A 23,037-nucleotide genomic window follows, 5' to 3' on the forward strand; every position below is an offset into this window, starting at 1 on the left:
AATTCTAGTTGTAGACCCGTAGATAACATTTTTTTAAAAAAGAAGCCTGGGCTTTGTTAAAGTTCACAACTTAATTGGTATTAACTCAAAAAAACAACTGCTACTGGGGATTGTACTCATCAATGAGAAAGAAAAGCTACTGTTACTTAATATTTTATTCAGTCATTGGCCACTTACCCTCCAATAGCCTTTCAAGTCCTAAATCAAATCAATCTGCTTAAACATCTCTGCCAACCGAGAACTACTCAAGTCTCTGGGACTCTGTCGGAGCTCATTTTGAGACCAATGAAATTCTAAATCTGATTGTTGGAGGTCTGTATGGTTTTGGATTTGTCTAAGGCTTTGCACACTATCAAAAAAGCATCAGAACCGATTTCGACAACACCACGAGGTTACAAAGAAGCGTAAGCCTAACGTTAATTTCTCGTCGCTTGGTACCTGCTATTTTCTAGAGGCCTCAGAAATCGGTTTTCGCTAGGCCTGGAGCTGTCTCTGGCTATTAACGTCTACAGTGCTTCCCCTAGGAACTTTGAAAAGGTAACAGGTCAGTAAGCATCTCTATCAAAAGATACTTAAGGACCTGCTGCTCTCTGTAGCATGGTGTTCAAATGCCACATGAAGTGATTCGCTCTTTCTATGTTTTAGTATATATATATATAAAAAAAATCTACAAATAGACATTTGTAGATCGGTTATTCAGCACGCTTAGACGCACAGAGCGCGGACGCGGAACTTAGTTTCTCCGGGAACGTGAGGAGGACCCGGGAGTGGTGGTTAGGAGGGGACACGTTCCCGGGAGCGCACACAGGCTCCCGCACTACAACTCCCAGAAGGCGCTGCGGCGAGCTGGAGGCCACTTCCTTTCCCGCCTCCCAGCCGCGCTCCGGGGGCTGGACGGCGCGGGCAGGCGGGTTGCTTGGCCCGGGCCAGGAGGGCTGTCGTCGCGGGTCCTGTCCCACTGCCGCCGCGCAGCCCGGGAGCCCCAGCATGAGGCGCCTGGGGTCGGTGCAGCGGAAGATGCCGTGTGCGTTCGTGACGGAAGTGAAAGAGGAGCCGGCCAGCAAACGGGAGCAGCAGGTACCACGCAAAGGGCTCAACCGGCTCCCGGCCGGGCCACCGTGGCTGGTGGGAATTTCTCTGCGGGGCGTCAGAGTTTTTTTTTGTTTGTTTGTTTTGTTTTGTTTTGTTTTGGTGGTCAGGTGTAGCATGGGGGCTTTTGAGGGAAGACAACGTACCGCCTGAGCTCCCTGTTCTCGATCCTGCTTCCATGTAGGCAGTTACACGTACCTGCATGTCATCTGCTGAGCAGGAATTTTCCTTGCGACCAGATTCTTAATCAAGCACTTTGAGATGGAAAAACCTCATTCCGAACTTGTGTTCTCTTGACTCACCCTAGTCCCCTCTACTTATTCTTTACTCACCCTAGTCCACTCACCCGAATCCAAGCTCTGCTACTCCTCAGGTGTGTGGTGCCTGGGTGGAGATTTGGGGTGGGGGTGGGGGTGGGGGTGGGGGGGGACTTGCTTTACCAGTTCCAAACCCGGCACTGGCACTGTATGGACAGCTGGCCCAATCGGATCCCTGAAGCTGGGACCTTCCTACTTAATGACATGCTGCTCTGGTTTGCGGTGTGGGGATACCTGCCTAATCACCTTGACCCCTTCTTCTGACATGTGTTCTCAACTCCTGGTGTAAATGTTTAATCAATAATGGCCCTTAATAAATACTGCTGCAGAAAAATTCTAGTGTCAGGATAACTCTTAAATACCCAGAGAAGTTTTTTGCTAGTTGAAGCCTCAGTTATTTTTGGGTTCTTCCAACTTACCAAAAAAAAAAAGTCATTTGACATCACCCCTATGCTTCCCTTTATAATTGTACCCATTGGCCTCCATGTCTTCCTGGAAGACTGGGATTTTTAAAGCCTGGACTGCTGTTACTCTTAGACCTGGTTTTCTGACACTTACTAGGCACTGGGTAAATATTTGCTGAATTAAAGCATAAGCCCTACAGTCATTTTATTTTTTAAGAATTTGTGGCCAGAGCAGTAATACAGGGGGTAGCAACCCACTTGCTCCCCTGTGCATTGCCAGGAATAATTCCCTGACGCAGAACCAGCAGTAACTCTTGAGCACCACCAGGTGTGGCTCCCAAATAAGATATATATATATCAAATATATATATATTTGTCTTCTGTTTCATCATTTTCATGCAATTATATCCTGTTTATCGGACTAATTTTTCTGATACACCCAGAATCATCATCACATTTTTTGCTCCTAGTTAAAACTCCCCATTTGGTTACTACTCAATGTCTGTAGCAGTAGTTGGCAAGCTTTTGGGTTTCTTACTGTAACAAACCTATTCCCCATGAAACTTTGTCTCCTGAATAGTGGTTGAGTCTGGTTCTGGTGCTCCACTACCATGTGTGCTTGTGGTGGGGGTGGGGGAGAGTTCGTTTGTAGAAGCACCCTCTAGCAGGAAAAATAAGCCTTTTCTCTTGGCCCTGTTTTGTTAATAATAACTAATAATATTCTTTATAGCATATACATTCTTTACTCTCATTCAAGACTTCTAACCATTGATCTATCAATCTAACCATTGATCCGTCCCAGTCTTCTCTTTGCTGTGGAAGTGAAATCTGCTCCAGCGAAGTGTATTCATCTTGTTAACATGAAAAGCATAATCCTTCCTCTTCTTTATTTTTGCTTGGCTGAAACACTGTCTGGATCACATCCAGAATTTTTGATATTTTTGAAACAGGTGTACTCTATGAAATACTTGTTATGAAATAATCTTTGATCAACCTCTTTATCCCAATCATTTTTGTGTCCAGATGTAGAAGAGAAAAATTAAGTCGGTCTTTACTTTTCAGAAACATACACCTTGTTACGGGGCAGGTGCTCAGGGATGCGTGATGACAAGTTGGGGAACTTTATGAACTTCTGGGTATCTTTTACTTTTTATATTTTGAGGGGACACTCACACAGGTATCCTGGCTCTGTGCTCAGGGATCTCTCTTGGAGACCCTAGGGGAACTATATGGGATGTGCAGGAATTGATCTGGGTCCACTGCATGCAAGGCGAGCGCCCTGTCTGCTGTACTACATCTCCAGCCCCTGCCTCTTGGTATCTTAGAAGATCCTTTGGATATATTGATAGCCAAGAGTGGTAGATAATTGTTGAGTAATTTCTCTAAAATCTCACATCACACACACACACACACGGGTCATACCTTATGTGCTTAATGGTACTTCCATTTATTAGACTGAAGCCGATATACATCTAATTAATGTGTATATTGTAATATTGTATAGCATTTTGTTTCACATTATGTAAATCATGAATGTCAATTCAAACGATATAGGATATGAAACAGTGACTTAAGTTTTTCTCAGAAATGAAAATAAATTACAGATAAATGTTGCCAGGAACTATTGAACTATTGAGCACCCCCCCCCCCCCCATTTTTCGTACTCTTTGAGTTTTTCTACCTAATGATAGAAAAAAACATACATTTAATATGATTTAATATGCAAGCAGTTTAGTGCTGATAGAGCTGAGTGCCCTTTCCACCTCCACTTCCCCTTTGCACTTATCACACCTACTGACACTTTGTCACTTGTTTTCTCTTGCACTAAAAAGAAAGTTTAAAAAGGATGCGTGCTTTGTCTACACCTCCCCCTTCCCCACCCCCCTCTATTTATATTTATATTTACCAATGCTGCCAAGGACAATTCTTAACCCATAGAAGGGATTTGACCAGTAATTACTATCAAGTGAATGATCAAATGTGAACACCCGTGCTAGACACACAGCACTTCATGGGATGTCGTCCCGGTCATTCAATCTTTATGATGGACAGAGAAATGTGAATGACTCTAAACCCGTGCCAACAGACATTGCTGTGGTAGCCAAGGAGGGCGGGATGAGTCTTGTAGTAGTTTTAAAGTGACTGAAGAATATAAACAGATCATCCCTTAGAATGAATGAAATTTAGAACTTACTAGATGAGATTGTGTGTGAAGACAGAGGCTGTTTTAAACCAGTTCTTTTTCTCTCTCTTTTTTAAGCCGTTTAAAGTTTTGGCAACCGAAACTATAAATCACAAGGCATTAGAGGCAGATATATACAATGCAATACCAACAGAAAAAGTGGATGGAACATGTTGTTATATTACTACCTACAAAGGTAAAATCATACTGTACTCCAAATGTTACTGTTCTTTCTTAATCACTCTAAACACTTTCTTGAACAGGGCATGTGCTCCTGATAAAACCTTGGAAACCTGAGAATACTAGCTTAATAAACCCACACTCATATTATATTTGTCTTCAGTGTATCTTTTTCTTTGGGGAGAAAAGGAAGGCAGTACTCATAATGACTTAATACTTCTTAAAGGCCAGATGGTATGATAAATGCTTTATACGTGTTATCTGTAATTTACATAGTAAGCCTCTCCATTTCACAGATAAGGAAACTAAAACTCAGAGATCTTAGTTTCAGTAATCAAGACTGTTTAATTAATGAATAACTGAACTGGTACTAGAACCTAGGTTTGTCTGACCCTAAAGCTTCTCTTATTCTTTTTTTCTTGGTGCTGACATTAATACTGTTATTATTTGGAAGTTATCCATAAGTTAATGTATCTAAAAAATACAGAAACTCAAGTGGAAATTAACAGCTATTTTTAGGGAGAAAATGTGTTGGAAAAAACCTTAAGAACTGATTTCTTCCTCTCAACTTGAGATAGAAGTAAATAGAACAGAAATTCCTAGTGTCAAGAGATACCTTTTGAAATGATAAACCTTTTAGAAATTGTGATAAAATACACAGAACATAAAATTTGTCATGTTGACCATTTTAATATGTAGTTCAAGGGATTGTGTCATTCACATTGTTGTGCTCTCACCCCTTTCCATCATCTCCAGAGTGTGTTTCATCTTGCAGAATGGAAACCTGGTACTCATTAACTCACCATTCACTTGCTAACCACCATCTACTTTGTCTCTATGATTTTAACTGCATTGTATATAGAAATGTGATGTGTTGGTCATTTTGCGTCTGGCTTATTTCACTTAGCATACTTCAGGGTTCAGTCATACAAAGTTTTCTCTCTGGCTTGAAGATGCAGGTCAGTAAGCTGAATGGGAGATTATTCGCTTTGCATGATGGAAGCCCAGATTTGATCCCCCACACTGCATGATGTCCTGAGCATGTCAGGAGGAGCCCCCATCCCCTCCAATACCATGGTGTGGCCCCAAATCCAAAGCAAAACAAAAATTTCTTTCTTTTATTTGTATTTAATCACCTTGAGATATACAATTACAAAGTTGATCATGATTGAGTTTCAATCATACAATGCTCTAACACCCAACCCTTCACCAATGTACATTTCCCTACCACCAGTGTCCCCAGTTTCCCTCCCTCTATTCCCCTTCCCCAGCCAGCCCTTGGGGCAGGTACTTTTCTTCATTTTCTCTCTTCTGTGCATTAAGGTTTGCAATACAGGTACCGAAAGGTTATCATATATATATCTCTTTACCAACTTTCAGCACTCAGTTCTCTTCCAGAGTATATCATTTCCAACTATCATTGTCATATTGGCATAATGGTCCCTTGTCTATCCTAATTGTGCCCCCAGTCCACACACATACACACTTGTGGCATTCATGAAGTTTCTTCTGGCCTTGTTCCTACTGTCTTTGGATATTAGTCTCTCTCTATATTTTTTTTATCTTTCTTTGTATATTCCTTTTTTATGTTAAATAATACTCCATTTATTTATTTACTATATTTTGTTTATCCATTTATCCAGCAGATTACACTTAGGCTTCTGTCTTTTGGTTATAATGTACAGTAACACAATGAATATGGTATACAAGTAGCACTCTTTTGAAACGTTTTCAATATTTTGATGGATACTAGTATTCTGTTTTTCATAGCAGTTCTACCAGTTGTATGTTATACCAGGAGTGTGCAAAGGTTCCAGTTTCTTCACATCTTAATTCTATTTTTTTTAATAGTTGTCATTTTTAATAGCTGTAAATGAATTTTTTTATATTTACTGACTAAAAGAACAAAAGATCCATTCAACTAGAAATTTTAATGCAATTTTAGTCTGTTTCTTATTATTTGGATAGCAAACATGTACTGCAGAAATTGCGAACCAAATATAATCAATGTTTTAAAACATTCTTCTGAGTTATAAGGAAAAAACTGCAAAACTTGTCAGGCTTTTGTATTCAGCTTTTAGTACAGTGGGTAGGACATTTGCCTTGACAATACCTCACCCAGTTCCAATCCCAGAAATCTCAGGTGGTCCCTGAAACCCTGCCAGAAGTGATCCTTGAGCACTGCTGGGTGTGGCCAGAAACAAAAACGACAGAAGGAAAGAGAGGGAGAGGGAAGAGAGAGAGAAAGAGAGAAACTTTAATGCGCATCAGTATATATAGTTATGTCGAACATGGTAGAGAAACAAGGATGCATTGCTTTTTTTCGTTTTGTTTTGGGGTCACACCCAGCTGTGCTCAGGGTTTACTCTTGGGTCTGCACTCAGGGATCTCTTCTGGTAGACTCAGGGGCTGGATAGAATGCCAGGTGTTGAATGCAGGCCAGTCACATGCAAGGCAAGCACATCCTACCTGCTTTACTATTGCTCTGGTCACACCTAATTGCTTACAAAACAAAACATATAGAAAGCAACAAGATGATGTTTACAGATCCCCCACTTAATGCCTGTAAAGGATGCACAACTTAGCAGGGGCACTGGAAGAAGAGGGGTACCTGCAAAGACTCTTGCACAGCCAGGAGTCTGGAGAGGCCAGTTGAAATCTGTTTATTGTCCCTCCTTCCCTCACCCACCCCCCCTTTTCCTTACTTCCTCTTTGTTTTCCTCTTCGTCTCCCCAGGCCCCTAGTCAGAAGCTGCTGACCTGTGCAGTCTCCACTTTTCAAAGCAAGGATTCCAAAATGGAGATGGAGCGATAGCACAGCGGGTAGGGCGTTCGCCTTACAAGCGGCCAACATGACCGACCTGAGTTCGATTCTTCCGCCCCTCTCGGAGAGCCCGGCAAGCTACCGAGAGTATTCGATATGCCAGACACAGTAACAACAAAGTCTCCAATGGAGACGTTACTGGGCCCGCTCGAGCAAATCAACGATCAATGGGAGGGTCTTTATATTTTAATGGTCAGGAAATCCTCTAAGTTTATCCATCCTCACTAGCAGGGCCTCCAAGATGCTTATTGAGGCTAGGAGCAGCTCCTCTATCTTGATGTGACAAAGAATGCTGGCACCATGCCATCGGAAATGCCTTGAGAAGTCATATGTGATTTCATGGCATCACCATTATTGTCCCTTGACCAGGTGTTGACCAAAGAACACACCATTTCCAAAGTTTAAATGCTTTAGGAATTAAAGCGCGTAGCACAGTTTGAATGCTTCAGAAACAGTATAAACAGTAATGTGGTTATGTTTCTATTTAGTATGAAGATAGCTTTATTTTCTCATAAATGCTACTCTCTGAAAAAAATAGGACCTTGGAATGCTTTTATGAAGGGGTCATGTATATAAATATGTGTGTGTATAAATATATATACACACACACATATATATCTTTTATCTCATGCCCTTTATGAATGTGTTTAACTGCATTCTTATTTCCCTTTATCTTCTAGCGTTGCACCTTTTAAGAGATTATCCTATTTTTGAAAAAAATCATTCTGAATTAATCTGAAGATATATCTTTACATCTGTGCTTATCCTTTTTTATTTAGGTCAACCATACCTATGGGCTCGGTTAGACAGAAAACCTAACAAACTCGCTGAGAAAAGATTTAAAAACTTTCAGCATTCAAAACAGAGCTCAAAAGGTGAGTTTTTGTTTTTGTTTTTTAGTTCTTCAAGATTTAAAAGGTGAAATTTGTGCTTATTTTTTGCTGTTGTGTTTCTTGTTACATTCTTTTATATTTCACTGGTATAGATAACAAAAAGTTCAACCAGAAAGTACATTGTGTTTAATTCTTTTTTTTTAATACTACACAAAGTACCAGTATAAGTGTATGCGAGATTTAACCATATATACCAAAGATGTTTCCATCATCAATGTTCATTTTCGAATTTAAGCCCATTTTACTTATTTATATGTATTAATTTTGTGTTTTGGGTCACACCCAGCAGGATTACTTCTGGAATTACTCAGGAATTGCTCCTGGCAGTGCTCGGGGAACCATATGGGATGCTGGGAATCGAACCTGGGTCGGCCATGTGCAAGGCAAACGCCCTGCCCGCTGTGCTATCGCTTCAGACCCTTAAGCCCTTTTTATATGTAAGAGAATCCTCTCGAAAGTAGCTAAAAATGGTTTCCTGCTTGTCTGGAGGCTGTTAAGCAGGACAGGGGTGGCCAAGTCCTGCAGCTGTGGAGACTGGCATGGAACCACTGACTGCTTGTCACCAGGAAGGTCCTCAGCCCGCTCCCCGCCCCAAAAGTTCTTCCTGATATTTCTATGACTTAAAGCACAGCGGTAGGGTGTTTGCCTTATACGCAGCCAACATGGCCGACCCGAGTTCGATTCCTCTGCCCCTCTCGGAGAGCCCGGCAAGCTACCGAGAGTATCTTGCCCGCACGGCAGAGCCTGGCAAGCTCCCCGTGACGTATTTGATATGCCAAACACAGTAACAACAAAGTCTCCAATGGAGACGTTACTGGGCCCGCTCGAGCAAATCGATGAACAACGGGAGGGCCTTATATTATAGTACATTAATTTTACTAAAACATACTAAAACAACTGAAATTTTCATTTGGGCTGGCTAAAAGATGGTATTTTGTAAGTGTCATAAGTTGCAAATGTTTATCAGTAACGTTTCTCCACATTAATTGAAATGGCTACGTAGACTCATTGAATATGTACTTGTATTCTGAATTTATTAAAATTCATAAATGTATACATGCTGGACTATTAGCTACTTTAGTAGACTGTTTCTGACTCTAGGTGGTGTGTTTAATAATTCATGTATTAGTACCCTAACACTGGGAAGTAGAATCATTTTGAAATAGTGACAGATGGTAATACTGTGGTGTTTTAATAGCTGTTCCTATATTGATTTTTTCCCCCAGTACTTTCCTTAAAGTATTTCCATATATAAGATTATTTAACTCTTTTAGATTTTTTTTGGAATGTTGAGGAAGACTTCAAACCTGTTCCAGAGTGCTGGATACCAGCGAAGGAAATAGAACAGTTAAATGGGAACCCAATGCCTGATGAAAATGGACACATTCCTGGTATGAAAAATTTCTCCTGAAGGGCAGTTTTGTGTTGACTGTTATAAAAAAGAACAAAAGTTCCACTACTCAGAAATTAAATTTTTCATTTTAATCTGATCCAGTATAATGTTTATGCAGTACACAATTTGAGTCATTTATGGATTTAGTACATGAGACATATCAAAGGTGTTTTATATCAAGGATATCCCCTTAGGCTTAAAATATTTTCTAAGATGCATAGTTTGCTTTCTGTAATCTGTGAAAATTAAAAAACTGTTGAATGGGAGTGCCTTGAAGTTGTTATCAGGATAAATTATAATTGATCTTAATCTCGTGAGATAATTCAGAAATTTCTGCCTTTTATATTGGGAACAATAAAGGAAGATCCCAGGAAATATCTAAACAAAAAGCAGGAGGAAATAGTGTCTCACAAGTATTTTTTTCTGGCATGGAAGAAATTGTGAATGTATGCTGAGTAGGATGATAACCCCTTATTAAAGTCCAGTTCAGCAAGCAGGACATGAGTACCTATTAAGAACATAATACTCTTAGTTCCTAGTAATTCGGAAGCCTTATTTACCCTCACTCATCTTTTTTGAAATTACCAATATAAGTTAAGAAATAAAAGGAACAAAACAGGATATAGTTGGAGAAAGGAGGAGGAATTTGTTTTGATGTCTGGGAGTTGGAGACTTCTCTGTAGAGTGGACTGTACCGAAACTTGAGAACCTGGGAGTTGATAGGCAGGTCAGCTCCCCAAAAGAGGAAAGCACCTGGGGTCTTGGGAATCTTATGTAGCACTTCATTTTGGCTAGAGGATCCTGGTACTTGAGATTGTAAACATTGAGACTGGAGATGTGGAATGCACTCAGGTGTTAAAGGACTTCATATCCCATCAAAAATTTGAAGTTTCTCCAGGAGATGATTACTGGCATACATATAGCCAGCTAAGTTTAGGAATTTGTATCCCATCTCAGGGAATCTTGGAGTTTATCCTTGGCATCATGGTTATGGCCGATAAATTTAAATTTTTCTTAAAAGAACTATTATAAAAGGTGAATAAGTTTCTGTGGAGTCTAGTGGACCAGAAAAGAGGTTATTATTGTGGCTTGGGTGAGTAATGAAAGCCAACCAGGATGGTCACATTGGCATATAAACCCTAGTATGTCTGAAGAATGTTTTTGGAAAACTTAGACTTGTCTCTTGTCCCTGGAACCAAAGAGAAGGTAGAAAAAAACTTGATTAAAAAAAAATAATAATGGCCAGACATAGTATAGGCGGTAAGACTGTTGTAGTGCAGGTTTGAATCTGCAGCACCAGATATTATGGTCCACCAAGCACCACCAGAATTCACTCTAGAGCTCTGCCAGATCTTAAGCCGTCTCTTCCCAAATAAATAAAAATAACAATTTTTTTAAAGCTTTCAAACACACACACACACAAACACATACACACACATACACACACACACACACACACACACACACACACACACTGACTTTTATTCCAGAAAAAGGAAAATGTATACCTGAAATAAAAATATCTTCAAAAGATCTTCCAAAGTAAAACAATGTGATTAAAAATGCCTTTCTTTACATGATAGGTTGGGTACCAGTAGAAAAGAGCAACAAACAGTATTGCTGGCATTCTTCAGTAGTTAATTATGAACTTGGGATTGCTTTGGTACTGAAGCATCATCCTGATGATCTTGGCCTTTTGGAAATTAGTGCAGTGCCCTTATCAGAACTCTTAGAACAAACACTGGAGCTTATAGGAACAAATATTAATGGAAATCCATATGGTAAGTAAATTTTTTTTTTCCTGATCAGGGTTAGTAACTGTCATAAAGAGAACTTCTTAGGATTTTTAAAACACACATCCCACTCCCCCCCATGACATGTCACTAACAAACTTGTTTTAAATAATTTTCTTTATTATAACCACTTCTGTTTTGCATCCATGGAATAATTTTTACAAGACTCTAGCATATTGACTTTTTTTTTTCCTCTTTGGGTCACACACGGTGATGCAGAGGGGTTATTTCTGGCTCTGCACACAGGAATTACCCCTGGCGGTGCCAGGGAACCTTATGGGATGCTGGGAATCAAACCTGGGTCCACCACATGCAAGGCAAGCGCACTGCCCGCTGTGCTATTGCTCCAGCCCCAAGATTCTAGCATATTGACTTATTAATCCAAACCTCTCTGAAGTTTCCTATAACATTATAGAACAGTTACAGTGCTATGACATCCCATAACATTATACAAGTTTATGCAAATTATATGTAACTTTGCTGGTTTATAAAATAGGTATACTGAATTTATTGAAAATTATGTGTTTCATAGCTAGGTAATTAGTATTAATAACTAATAGTAACTGATAATGGATAGCATGTCGGGCATCAAAATACATACTATAGTGAATTGAGTAAAAGTCCCAAGGGCATTATGGAATATGTTGTAGATAGGAGATGAAGAGAGGCCCAGAGACATTGCAGTTGGAAGAGTAAAATCCAGAAGCAGACTGATTGAGAAGCAGAAAGAACCCAGCATTGTAAATTATACAAGCTATCTGAGGGGTGACCTTGCTCTTCGGCATACCCTTAATGATATTTGGATGTGGCTATCAGCATAGAGCAGGGTTTGGTGGACTTATCTGTGAAAGAACAGATAGTAAATGTTCACGTTTTGTGATGCAAGAAATAGGCTGTAGACTGTACAGAGCCGACCAGTTGTAACTGTATTTTATAGAAATTATTTGTAACAACAGGTTTGGCCTGTAGGTCATAGTGCTCCTACTCTTGTATAGTATGAAGGTAGAATTTGGATTAATAGAGAAGGTGCCATGTTGCTGTGAGAAGCATTGTAGTAATCAGTCTGAAAGCAATCAGTTAAACTTTTCGTAAATTTATTCCAAGTGTGTGCTAGGGACATGGCTCAGCCACAGAACACAGGAGGCCCTGGGTTTATTTCCTGGCTCTGGGGAGGAAAAAATAACAATTTATTCCTAAGTTATTTTAAATGCTTTATTTTCTTTTACTTTAGAAATGTAAATTCTTAAATATTTTTTTCCTGAACACTGTGTATGGCTAACAGCAGTTTTTTTTACCTTTCAGGATTAGGAAGCAAGAAACATCCATTACATTTTCTTATACCACATGGAGCATTTCAAATAAGAAATCTGCCTCCCTTAAGGCAGAGGGATCTATTGTCCTGGTTTGAAGGTTGCAGAGAGGGTAAAATTGAAGGAATAGTGTGGCATTGCAGTGATGGCTGCTTAATCAAGGTAACACAGAAAGCAGTTTCTGTAATTATATGTTAAGATCTTAAAACAGAAATGCCACTAAAATATCCCACAAGTTGCAGTATTCTAATATGTATTGGCGAAATTAAAATCCTTTATGTGTATGTACTACGTATCCCCTTTTTTTAAAGTCATGTTGTAGAATAATGCTCTGACATGTTCTGTACTAATTTAACTCAGCGTCTCCCATATTTACTTGGTTACAGAATTTTTAAGAAATTTGTAGGAGTGCCAAGGTGAACGATAGCATATATCTAGCATCAGTTGGGGAGTAGAGTGCATTCCCAGCATGCATGAGGCTCTGAGTATTACCCCTGGGCTTCCTTCCTGCATCCAGCACTTTCAGGAGTAACTTCTACTTAAAATAATAATATTAATAATATTAATAATAAAGCAGGACTTATACGTACCAGCTCCCTGACTCCCAGTTATTTTCTGAAGCTAATATTTTGGTTGTTGTGGGGCCACACCCACAGTATCCACAGCTCCTTTCCCAGCTCGATGGTTTAGGGCTCATTCCAGGTAGTGTTGGGTAATCATGTGGTACTGAGGCTCAAACCTGGCAAGTCAGGAGCTCTAGTCCCCTGAACTATCACTTAAGCCTCATTATCATTTTTAATCCCCCTCTTTTATATATCCTGTTGAATCTGTACACTTCAACTTAATCACATGACTCATAATTAAGGTGAGATTCATATTTAAGTTATATCACTCTCCTAAACATTATCTGGCACTTATTCCTTTCCTATCCATTCGTGGCATATTCATGCTACCATGGTACATAAAACTGTTAGTGACATTAACTTTACACAATTGCTCTCCACTGTCATCTCCCAAACACTCCCACATTGCAATTAGTTAGAGCATACAAAATCAAGAGAAAAGGGAAAAAAAAAAATCAGCCAGCCACACAATACATCCTTTGATTAGAATCCTCCCTGTCCATGATATTCAGTTTGCTACCCTTGGTCTTCAGCAGCAAATGGTTATTCAGAAAAATTTTAAGGAGCCCGTGATTATGTTCCCAGTATGTTTCCAGGTGCTGGAACTATAGTTGTCAAAACAATGTCTCTGCCTTCATGAAGTTCATATTCTCATAGAGAAGACAGGCAGTAAACAAAGTACATGATATGTCAGGAGAATAGTTATGATAAAGACAAGGGTAAGATCAAGTGGAAGGCCAAGTGTATATCTGGGAGTTATGTGTGAGTGAAGATAAAACAGACTAGAGCTAATGTTCTCTTTTCTCTTACAGGTTCATCGCCATCATCTCGGTTTATGCTGGCCAATTCCAGATCCTTATATGAATTCAAAACCAGTTGTCATCAACATGAACCTAAACAAATATGACTATGACTCTGATACTAAAAGTTTGTTTTATTATTTTTCAAAAATAGATAATCAGAAATTTAGTAGGCTCAGAGATATAATACTTGAAGTATAAACTGGAAATGCAATTAAATCCAGCTTTATTATTGTTACATTTTAATCTTGAATGTTTTGCCATACGTAAAAGGTAAAATAATTCAAGGTGTCTACTTGTTCAGTGTCTTAATATGAGTCTTCTTACATCTGAAGAAACAAATCCCACAGTTGCAGATATCTATTCAAAATTTTATTCAAAATCAGCATATAAGCCTGTGGACTTAAAAAATATAAGCAACGGTAAGGCCCCCGGTTTGTATAGGGGTTGATTTCTTGTACTGTAACAGAACAACTTAAAACCAATTTTAGACTTTTTTTTAAATTAGTTTAAACCTAATCTTGCTAATTATTAATAAAACATGGCTCAACCTCCTATTTGTACATACAATGTATATATATATATAAAATATACTTGAGAACCTTAAACAGTTTTAAAATGTCAAAATTACTGGTTTACAGCCTCATACTTTTTTAAACACTTAATTGAAATATTATGAATGTACAGAATTTTCTCCGTAGCACATTGCCTATTTGCTAGTCACAACTTATTTAAAAATCTCTTAAAAATATATACTTTCCTTATGGTTCAATATTTCATGTGTTTGTTTACTAAAAATTCCAATTTATATAATACATTATTGGGAAGGAGATCATGTAGGTCAGACATACTTGATTCCCAGATGGAATTTTAACATGAAGTTAAAAAGTTAAATTCCAGTTATAGGTGTCCCTTAATAAACAGGGAAATTAGAAGAACTTTCCTCTTCATCTTCAAACTGTTCAGAAGCAGTAGCTGGACTAGTTAATTCAACTCCAAATTGTTCTGAAAGTTTTTTAAGTTTCTCTTCTAAGAGAATATTTTTTTTCACTTCTTCTTTGTAGTTATATTTTAAATCTTCAATTTCTTCAAAAAACGAAGGATCAAAATTCTCCAGTTCTTTCTTTAGCTTTTGTATTTCCTCCTAAATAGAAACATATTATCTTTAGGATATAATGCACTCTTTAGTACAGTGGGTAAGGCACTTGGCTTGCATGCAGCCTACCTGGCTTTGATCCCTGGTACCACATATGGTCCCCAAGCTAGGTGTAATAAGCCCTGGGCATTGCCAGGTGTGGGCTCATCCGTCAAAAAAAAAACATGAGACTTAATTACATACATCAGTGCCTATCCTCAGTAATGTGAATAGTCAAAATATACCTAGGGAGATAGATTTTGCGGAAATCTTAACATATGATTAAAATGTTTTATTTGTATAAGCTAATTTGTTAACTGTCAAATGATTCCATAAACTTTGTCCTGATATTTGACTAAAATTTATCCTCATATTACTTGGAGCTGGGTATGCAGGGAACAATTCCTTTCTTGCCCAAAACTGTATCAATACTTTCAATAAAGTAGTCAAAAAGACTTGGCTATTCACAGCACTGAAGTTGTTTTAATAATATTTGGTTTAAGGTTCATTTATATTTATAAGTTTAATTTTTAATAAAGGTTAACTGAATATAAATGTATGATCAGGGAAACTAGAGTTTTTCTACCTAGGTAAAATGTATCTAATGAAAGAAAGATTATTTCATCTCTAATAACCATTAATAGCCAGATCACTCACTTATTATATTCTTGCCTGATTGTTCTATTTACAGCTTTCTTACAAGAGACAAAACATAACAAATACATCTTTCTTAAAGGGTATTCTGAAACTTAAGAAAATATTAAAAAAACAATGTGACAAAAAAGATAAAATATACTTCTTAATCCTTTGCATTTGTCTGATATAAGTATAAAATTCAATACCAGGAATTTTAAGGATACTTCCTTAAAAACTCAATGATGGTTATTACAAAAATTTTCAAAAGATGTTTTCATAAAATATAGTAGCACTGTCCTCCTGTTCATTGATTTGCTCGAGCGGGTACAAGTAATGTCTCCATTGTGAGACTTGTTATCACTGTTTTTGGCATATTGAATACACCAAGGGGAACTTGCCAGGCTCTGCTGTGCGGGCAGGATACTCTTGGTAGCTTGCCAGGCTCTCCAAGAGGGACTGAGGAATCAAACCCGGGTTGGCCGCATGCAAGGGAAACCCCTTACTCGCTGTGCTATCGCTCCAGCCCCACCCCATAAAATATAATACTACATAATTATAAGAAGTTAATATTTTTACCTTTAAATGTTGCTTTTCTAAATCTGAGGTTTTGAGTTGTGTCTCTAGATCTTTTACCTTTTCCTTTAAGTGGTCATCATCTGCTAAAAAATTAGAAAAATTAACTAGTTTTCCCAAAAAAAGTTCAAATTACAGATTTTATTATAGGACATAGGCACAAAGGGTAACAATCTAGGGCTTGGTAAACATGGCATTTTATTACTGAAAAATTAGCATTGTAATTGCAGATAATTAGCAGACAGTGGAAGCAGTTATCAGAAGTTTAGAGTCAGGCTAATTTTCACACATGAAAATAGTTTTTAAAGGATTCTGAATCAGGAATATGTGTCAGGTTCTAATTATACATCAAAGAATGAGGTTATCAAGGAGCTATTACCATACCCTGACCATATACACAGGCTACTCTACACAGCTTAGTACATATTTCCTGTGAGATCACCATATGCAAAACATGGTAGGCAGGATGGATAATCAAAAATAACTGTCGTGATATTTGGTAGAAAAAAGCTTACTAAACAGCACCAGTGCTTAATTTTAAACAGCGAAGTTTATTTTTCTTTATCTTTGCTAGAGGCATTTTTTAAAGGACTATATTTAAGATATAGTATATTTATATTTTGCAGCCACTTCAAAATTACAGAATCTGAGAAAATAATGATCAGCAAAAAAGTTTTACAGAACTGGAACAAAAGCATATTCTATTAAGGTGCCCTTGTACAGTTACCTAGTTATAAATTTGGAGACAAGTACTTTACTTTTACTCTTCCTTTTTTATGGGAATAGAATCAGCAGTACCCACCTTTCCTTTGGAAGACAAACACATACTTTTTAGAGCTTCCCTAACTTTTGCAGAAAGTTCTAATGATTTTTTACTATTGTTTTCTTAGTCATGAGATGCCATGTTGAGCTAATTGTCTTAATCCGTGGAATGATATATGTATATATTTTATGTATCTGTATGTATCACATTTTGTAAAAGTTATGTTAGTGACCACTTATTTTTATTCTTGTTTTTGCTTTTGACCTTTAATAATATGACAGTATGAAATACAAAATATGGACCACCCTATTTAAAGGATAAAGATACCTACAACATTTCATAAAGTTAAGGCTCTTTTAGAAAGAAAATAGGAAATACAAGGGTTGGAAATTTCCTTACAGGTAGTCAGACTCCGTACAGCGGATTAGGCACTTGCCCTGAAAGCGGCTGACCTGGATTTGATGCTCAGTATCACATATGGTCCCCTAAGCACTGTCAGGAGTGGTTTCTGAGCACTGTCTAAAGAGTCACCCAAAGACCAAAACAGAACAAAAAACAAAAAACGTAGGTCACCAGTTCCCAATGACATGAATGATACAGAAACTGATATATGCATGATAGAGTACTATTAAGCTATGAGAGAAGATGAAATCTTTTACTATAGCGTGGGTGAAACCACAGGGTGTCATGGTAAGTAAGTCAGAAGGAGGACAGATGCTGGATGCTGGTGGCATAGAAACAAGGCAGGGCATGGACAGTGTCCAGTGAAAGCAAACCCTTAGCTCCTAACGGAACTGGGATTACCAAGTGGGATGAAGTGGTCTGGAGTGGGAGCAGAGATGGATGGGGCCAACTAGAAGTGAGAGAAGGACAGTTGTGGAGGGTTTCTGATACTTTGATGGTGAGGGTGGCAAAGTATACACCAAAAGTATAGACAGTACTATACACCACATTGCCTCAGTAATAATGAAAACAGCTGAAATTCTTTGTAAACCACAGTGCCTAAGAGGAAAGAAAGATGGTGGTGGTGGGGTGAGGGTGGGGGTTGTTTAGAAAATAAAGAAAAAAAAAATGCCTGTCAGACACAGGTCGGGGGCAGGAGGGAAACCAGGGACACTAGTGGAGGGAAGTGGACACTAATGAAGGGGTTGGGTGCGAGCAATGTGTACATCTGAAGCTCAATCATGAATGATTAATTTACAGTGATTCAACTGAAAAACAGCTACTTCAAAGACAAAAGTTGATGCTGAAAAATGTGCAACCAGAGATAAAATGAATTTGAATAAAGAGTAAAGAAAAAATATTAGCATGATATAAGCTCGACAAAATACATTACCAAGTATGGTGTGTTCAGCTCCATCTTGCTCTCGATTAACTTCTATCTGATGGATTAATTCTGCTTTTTCTTTTTCCAGCTGACTGTTAGCTAATCTAAAACAATTATAATTTGTTGAGAAAAGTATTTGGATATTTCTTATATAAACTGCTGTACACACAGGTCTGTGCTCAGAATTTACTAATATTTTACTAAGTTATTTATTCCTGATGCAATGCTACTATTCTCAGGGATTGTGGCTGGAATGAACATTCAGGATTTTCAAGACTGCCTCTCAGAGGAGAGTCTCGAGAGATATGCTACACAGAACCTCTGGAGTAACGACTTCCTCCCCACTTTGTGTATTGCTTCTGGGAATCAAAGGTTTAATATTGTGTTAATAGGAAAAGTTTAAGGCATAAACTTGACATGTTAGAATTTGATTTACCCTCTAGTACTACTAGTACTATTAGAAAGATAATAGTAATGGGCATAGACTGCACTGAAGCACTGTCCTCCCGTTGTTCATCGATTTGCTCAAGCAGGCACCAGCAACATATCCATTGTGAGACTTGTTACTTTTTTTTTTTTTTTTTTTTGCATATCAAACACTTCACTGGGCGCTTGCCAGACTTTGCTGTGTGGGCAGGATATTCTTGGTAGCTTACCAGGCTCTCCGAGAGGGGCAGAGGAATCGAACCCGGGTCAGCTGCATGCAAGGCAAACGCCCTACCTACTATGCTATTGCTCCAGCCCAGTAATAGGCATAAGAGGAATAAATTTAAATACTTTTGTATTATGGGCTGGAGCGATAGCACAGCAGGTAGGGCATCTGCCTTGCATGCAGCCAACATGGCCAACCTGAGTTCGATTCCTCCACCCCTCTCGGAGAGCCCGGCAAGCTACTGAGAGTATCTCGCCTGCATGGCAAAGCCTGGCAAGCTACCTGTGACGTATTTGATATGCCAAACACAGTAACAACAAAGTCTCAAAATGGAGATGTTACTGGGCCTGCTCGAGAAAAAATGATGAACAACGGGAGGACAGTGACAGTGACATAAATATTTAAAGTAAATGTTTATTTAAATGTTTAAGTAAAAAAAGTCTCTATAGTCTTGCTATAGCAAACCTGGTTCTATTACAAGATTTCGTAAAAAGGTAAAAAGTCAAGTGAACATATAATGTACCTAAGAACTTGAAGCTCCCGTTGAAGGCCTTGCTCTGTCTTGGCATCATCTGGAACATGTTTCAGAATCTCAATCTTAGGACACAATAAGAAATTAAAAGACAGTTTGACAAGGAAATATGATGTTGATAAGTATAGACATATCCGGTTAAGCACAGTATTAAAATCTGAGTTTTAAAACCACACATAGGGGTCAGATGGATGGAACGGCCGATAGGGGGCTTGCCTTGAACTAAGCTGATGGTTTCAATTCTCATGTCGTGTGGTTCCCCAGGCCCTATCAGGAGGAGTAAGCCATGAACATGGCAGGAGGTGGCACCCAAACTAAATACAGAATCACACTAACACTTCTATGATATTGTCTATCACTTACTCATTCAACAATTGTGTAGTGGGCAACTACTGCTTGTCAAGCCCTGTTACAGCTGCACGGGTGACAGAAAAAAGCAAAAATCCTTGCATGTTTCTATGGTCTTTCTAGTTTTAGTGAAGGAAGAAATGTTGAGAGATGTCATTAACAGTGCCAGATAAAAGGAAAGTTTCAAGAAACATAATTCAGGAGCTAGAGAGACAGTATAGGGATTAGGGCATTTGTGTGGTGCATAGCCAATTCAGTTTGATGCTCATTCCTGCATGTGATATGGGCACCTCTCTAGTGACCCTACAGCACTGAACTGGGAGTGGTCATTGAGCACTGCCAGATGTGGCTTAAACACCTATTGCCCTCTCCCGACAATCCAATTAAGACAAGCCAAAAAGAGGGATGGAGTGATGGAAGGAAGTACATAGAAAATGTTTGGGAACTTCTAGTTAAGACGTGACGAGAAACAAGAGCAAGGCCCTAAAGCCTGAATATATTTGAGGTCAAGAAGGCTAACAGTGTTTGAGAGGAAAATGGTAAGGATCAGGCTAGAATGGAAAACAGAGGCAGGACAATTAGATTAAGTATAGCCCCCACGCCTTTTATATGTGGTATCAGGAGTTAAACCCAGGGTATGATACATAATGTAAGAGCTCTATCACTGAACCACATTCTCAGACCCACTATGTTTGGCTTTTGGGCCACACCCAGCAGGGCTGAGGACTTATACCTGGTTCTGTTCTCAGGATCACTCATGGTAGGCATGGGAGACCAGGTGAGGAGCCAGGGATTGAACTTGATGTGTACAAGGCAAGCACCCTACCCCCTGTATTATTGCTCCAGTCCTCTGCCATGTACTTTTACAAAAGACGAATGAATGGAAAAACAAGATTTCATTTCAGGGCTGATGGAGAACCACTGGAAACATCTGAGGATAGTGCTGCGATATTTGCTTTATGCCTTGAAAGAGTTACTAGCCATTAAGTGGAAGACACATATTAGGGGTAAAAAGAAGTTAAAAATAGGCAACAGTGGAATCAGGGGTATTAATTAGAAAATCATTCCAACAGTTCCGGTGTGAGCGAAAGCTTGGAGTAGACTGTGAGTATGGAAGGTCTAAAATGAAATTTGGGATCTATGATGTGAAATAACATGACATAATTCATGATGAAAAAGATGGTAGGGTGTTAAAGAGAAGGAAAAAGGAATCAATTCAAAGCTTTTGGCTTAAATGGGTGAAAGGTGGTGCCACTTACATATGCAGGTGCTCCAGGAAGGAGATAGTCAAGTGACTTTTCTCTGTAGAGGATGAAGTCTGAGATATAATGGAGGAGACATAATGGATATATAATAGACTATTTTAGCACATAAAGGAAAATTACATCACTTGCCTGTTGCTCAAGGTCTTTAGTGTATTTCTTAAATTTTTGTTCCTTCTCTGATGCTTCTCTTACAAGCTGCTTTAGATCAGCAAGACTCTGGGACTTTTTAGCAATATCAGTTTCCAATTCTTTTAATTTGGTTTCATACATTCTAAAAGCATAAAGGTACAAAATGGTGTATAATTTTTCTGATTTTAAAGTCAGTTTAAATGATCATACTGAAAATGATGTATCTTTTCTTATGTATCTTCCAGTCAAATCTTTTTCTATGTATTTAGTTAGAATAAGGTGCTTGCATGGAATAATTGTTCATAACCAATAAACAAATTAAAACCAAAAAGTTAGGTGTTTTCCAATTTAATACCATCCTCAATCGAAGAATGAAGACATACTTAAGGTTATCAGTTATGCGTTATTGTATATTCTTAGGAATATGTTTAAAGATCTCAAAGTACTTCTTCCTATCTCTCCATGCACACACGCATGCATCTACACATTATTCAGCTAGAACAGAAATCAAAATGATACTGCCAGGAGAGGGAACAGAATCTACAAACACTAAAAAAAAAAAAAAAAAGGGCACAATAAAGTCTGTGAAAATCTGAATAGATTTCTAGCTTTGAAAAATCTAGACTTTAAAAGAAAACTCTGAAACACACCATATTATACCACTCTAAAGGAGGTAAATATATTTGCACAAAAGTATTTGTACTTTTCCAGAGAAAAGAAAAAGGATGCTTGGGCAACAAAATCTAGGACAGTACAAGGAAGGAAAGCTATTATTTTCTTGATACACTTAAAAAGCCTTTGATGTTCTGGTAAAACTTACTACACTTAGATGACAATATTTTTAACCAGACAAAGACTATTTACAAAGTGATGAAATATCAAAATTTACTCCTTTATATTATTTTCTGTTCAAATCACAAAGAAAGAGAACTTCTGTGATGAATTTTTCTAAAGTGAAATAGCCCCTGTATCACACTAGTCTGTTTCAGTAGTCAGTATTGGGTCTGATACAGTCTAGGTGTAAGTTTGCTGTGTAAGTTATAGAGTGACAATTCAAATATCATCTTAAGCAAGAACTAATGTGTCACAGGTTCTCAAAAATATCTTTAAACCATTCTACTGATTTGGGTATATAATTCCACTTTAGGATAGTATAATTACAACCTTAGCAGTTACTTGGGTAGATTTAAGAAAGTTTCGAAAATGAGAAAACTCTTTATCAACTGGTTTCTACCATATTTCACTGAGTAATTATCACCAATACATAACTACCACACCCTTTTTTATCAGTCAAAAACTGACATCCTTTAGTGGTGTAATCATCATATGGCATAATTCTGTTCTTCATGCCACTATAAAACCCAGCTCCCGGAAGAGAACAGCGCAGAGTCTCCTGCCCCCGTGCTGGCTGTCCTCGCTGGGGCCCCTTGGAGGGGGCGGGTAGAGTTTCCCTCCCCGCCCCAAGCAGAGCTCCGGCTGCTGAAGACCTCCAAAACCAGCCACAACCATGCTGAGACCACTCTCCACATGCATGAAGGTACCGGCAGAGGAACAAAGGCATGTGGGTCCCGGGGCTGAGATCTCCAAGCCTGCTCAGATTTGGGCTGAGCATACTCCACCCAGATCCTCCATCTTCCAGTAGGCAGGGGTCACATCCACCAACTGGCCCCCTGGCGCCCGTGTAATCCCATCAACAGCCAAGACTCAGAGACTATAAAATCCAGCTCCGGAAATTTACAGCCGTGCGACATCTTATTACCTCATTCTTACTTAGGACAACCTGGCAGGCTACCGAATGTAACCTGCCCACATGGCAGAGTCTGGCAAACTCCCCGTAGCATACCCAATATGCCAACTACCAGTAGCAATG

The 23,037-nt window shown here is 38.7% G+C and overlaps 2 protein-coding genes across 2 annotated transcripts in view; one reads left to right on the forward strand and one right to left on the reverse strand.

Annotated features, from left to right (window-relative positions):
* Positions 1-936: 936 nt before the first annotated feature.
* On the forward strand, positions 937-14,033 carry RLIG1 (RNA 5'-phosphate and 3'-OH ligase 1). The gene is made up of 7 exons (XM_056115477.1): positions 937-1,077; positions 4,071-4,188; positions 7,775-7,870; positions 9,163-9,279; positions 10,865-11,062; positions 12,377-12,546; positions 13,820-14,033. The coding sequence occupies exons 1-7, from the start codon at positions 988-990 to the stop codon at positions 14,006-14,008; spliced, it is 978 nt and encodes a 325-aa protein (XP_055971452.1). The 5' UTR covers positions 937-987; the 3' UTR covers positions 14,009-14,033.
* Positions 14,034-14,162: 129 nt separating this feature from the next.
* The window catches only part of CEP290 (centrosomal protein 290), a 115,151-nt gene continuing 106,276 nt past the window's right edge, over positions 14,163-23,037 (reverse strand). The window contains exons 50-54 of the mRNA XM_056115489.1: positions 21,168-21,309; positions 19,417-19,490; positions 18,251-18,345; positions 16,155-16,234; positions 14,163-14,951 (exon numbers count right to left, since the gene is read on the reverse strand). Of these exons, the coding sequence (XP_055971464.1) occupies positions 14,721-14,951; positions 16,155-16,234; positions 18,251-18,345; positions 19,417-19,490; positions 21,168-21,309 (622 nt within the window). The 3' untranslated portion in view covers positions 14,163-14,720. The remainder of the gene's footprint in view (positions 14,952-16,154; positions 16,235-18,250; positions 18,346-19,416; positions 19,491-21,167; positions 21,310-23,037) is intronic.

Source organism: Sorex fumeus, unplaced genomic scaffold (genome assembly GCF_029834395.1).
Source record: "Sorex fumeus unplaced genomic scaffold, SorFum_2.1 ptg000003l, whole genome shotgun sequence".
Taxonomy (NCBI): domain Eukaryota; kingdom Metazoa; phylum Chordata; class Mammalia; order Eulipotyphla; family Soricidae; genus Sorex; species Sorex fumeus.

Coding starts and splice junctions, on each gene's coding strand:
- RLIG1 (XM_056115477.1), top strand. CDS start 988: ATGAGGCGCCTGGGGTCGGTGCAGCGGAAGATGCCGTGTGCGTTCGTG. Junction 1,078..4,070: donor CCAGCAAACGGGAGCAGCAG/GTACCACGCAAA, acceptor CTCTTTTTTAAG/CCGTTTAAAGTTTTGGCAAC. Junction 9,280..10,864: donor TGAAAATGGACACATTCCTG/GTATGAAAAATT, acceptor TTTACATGATAG/GTTGGGTACCAGTAGAAAAG.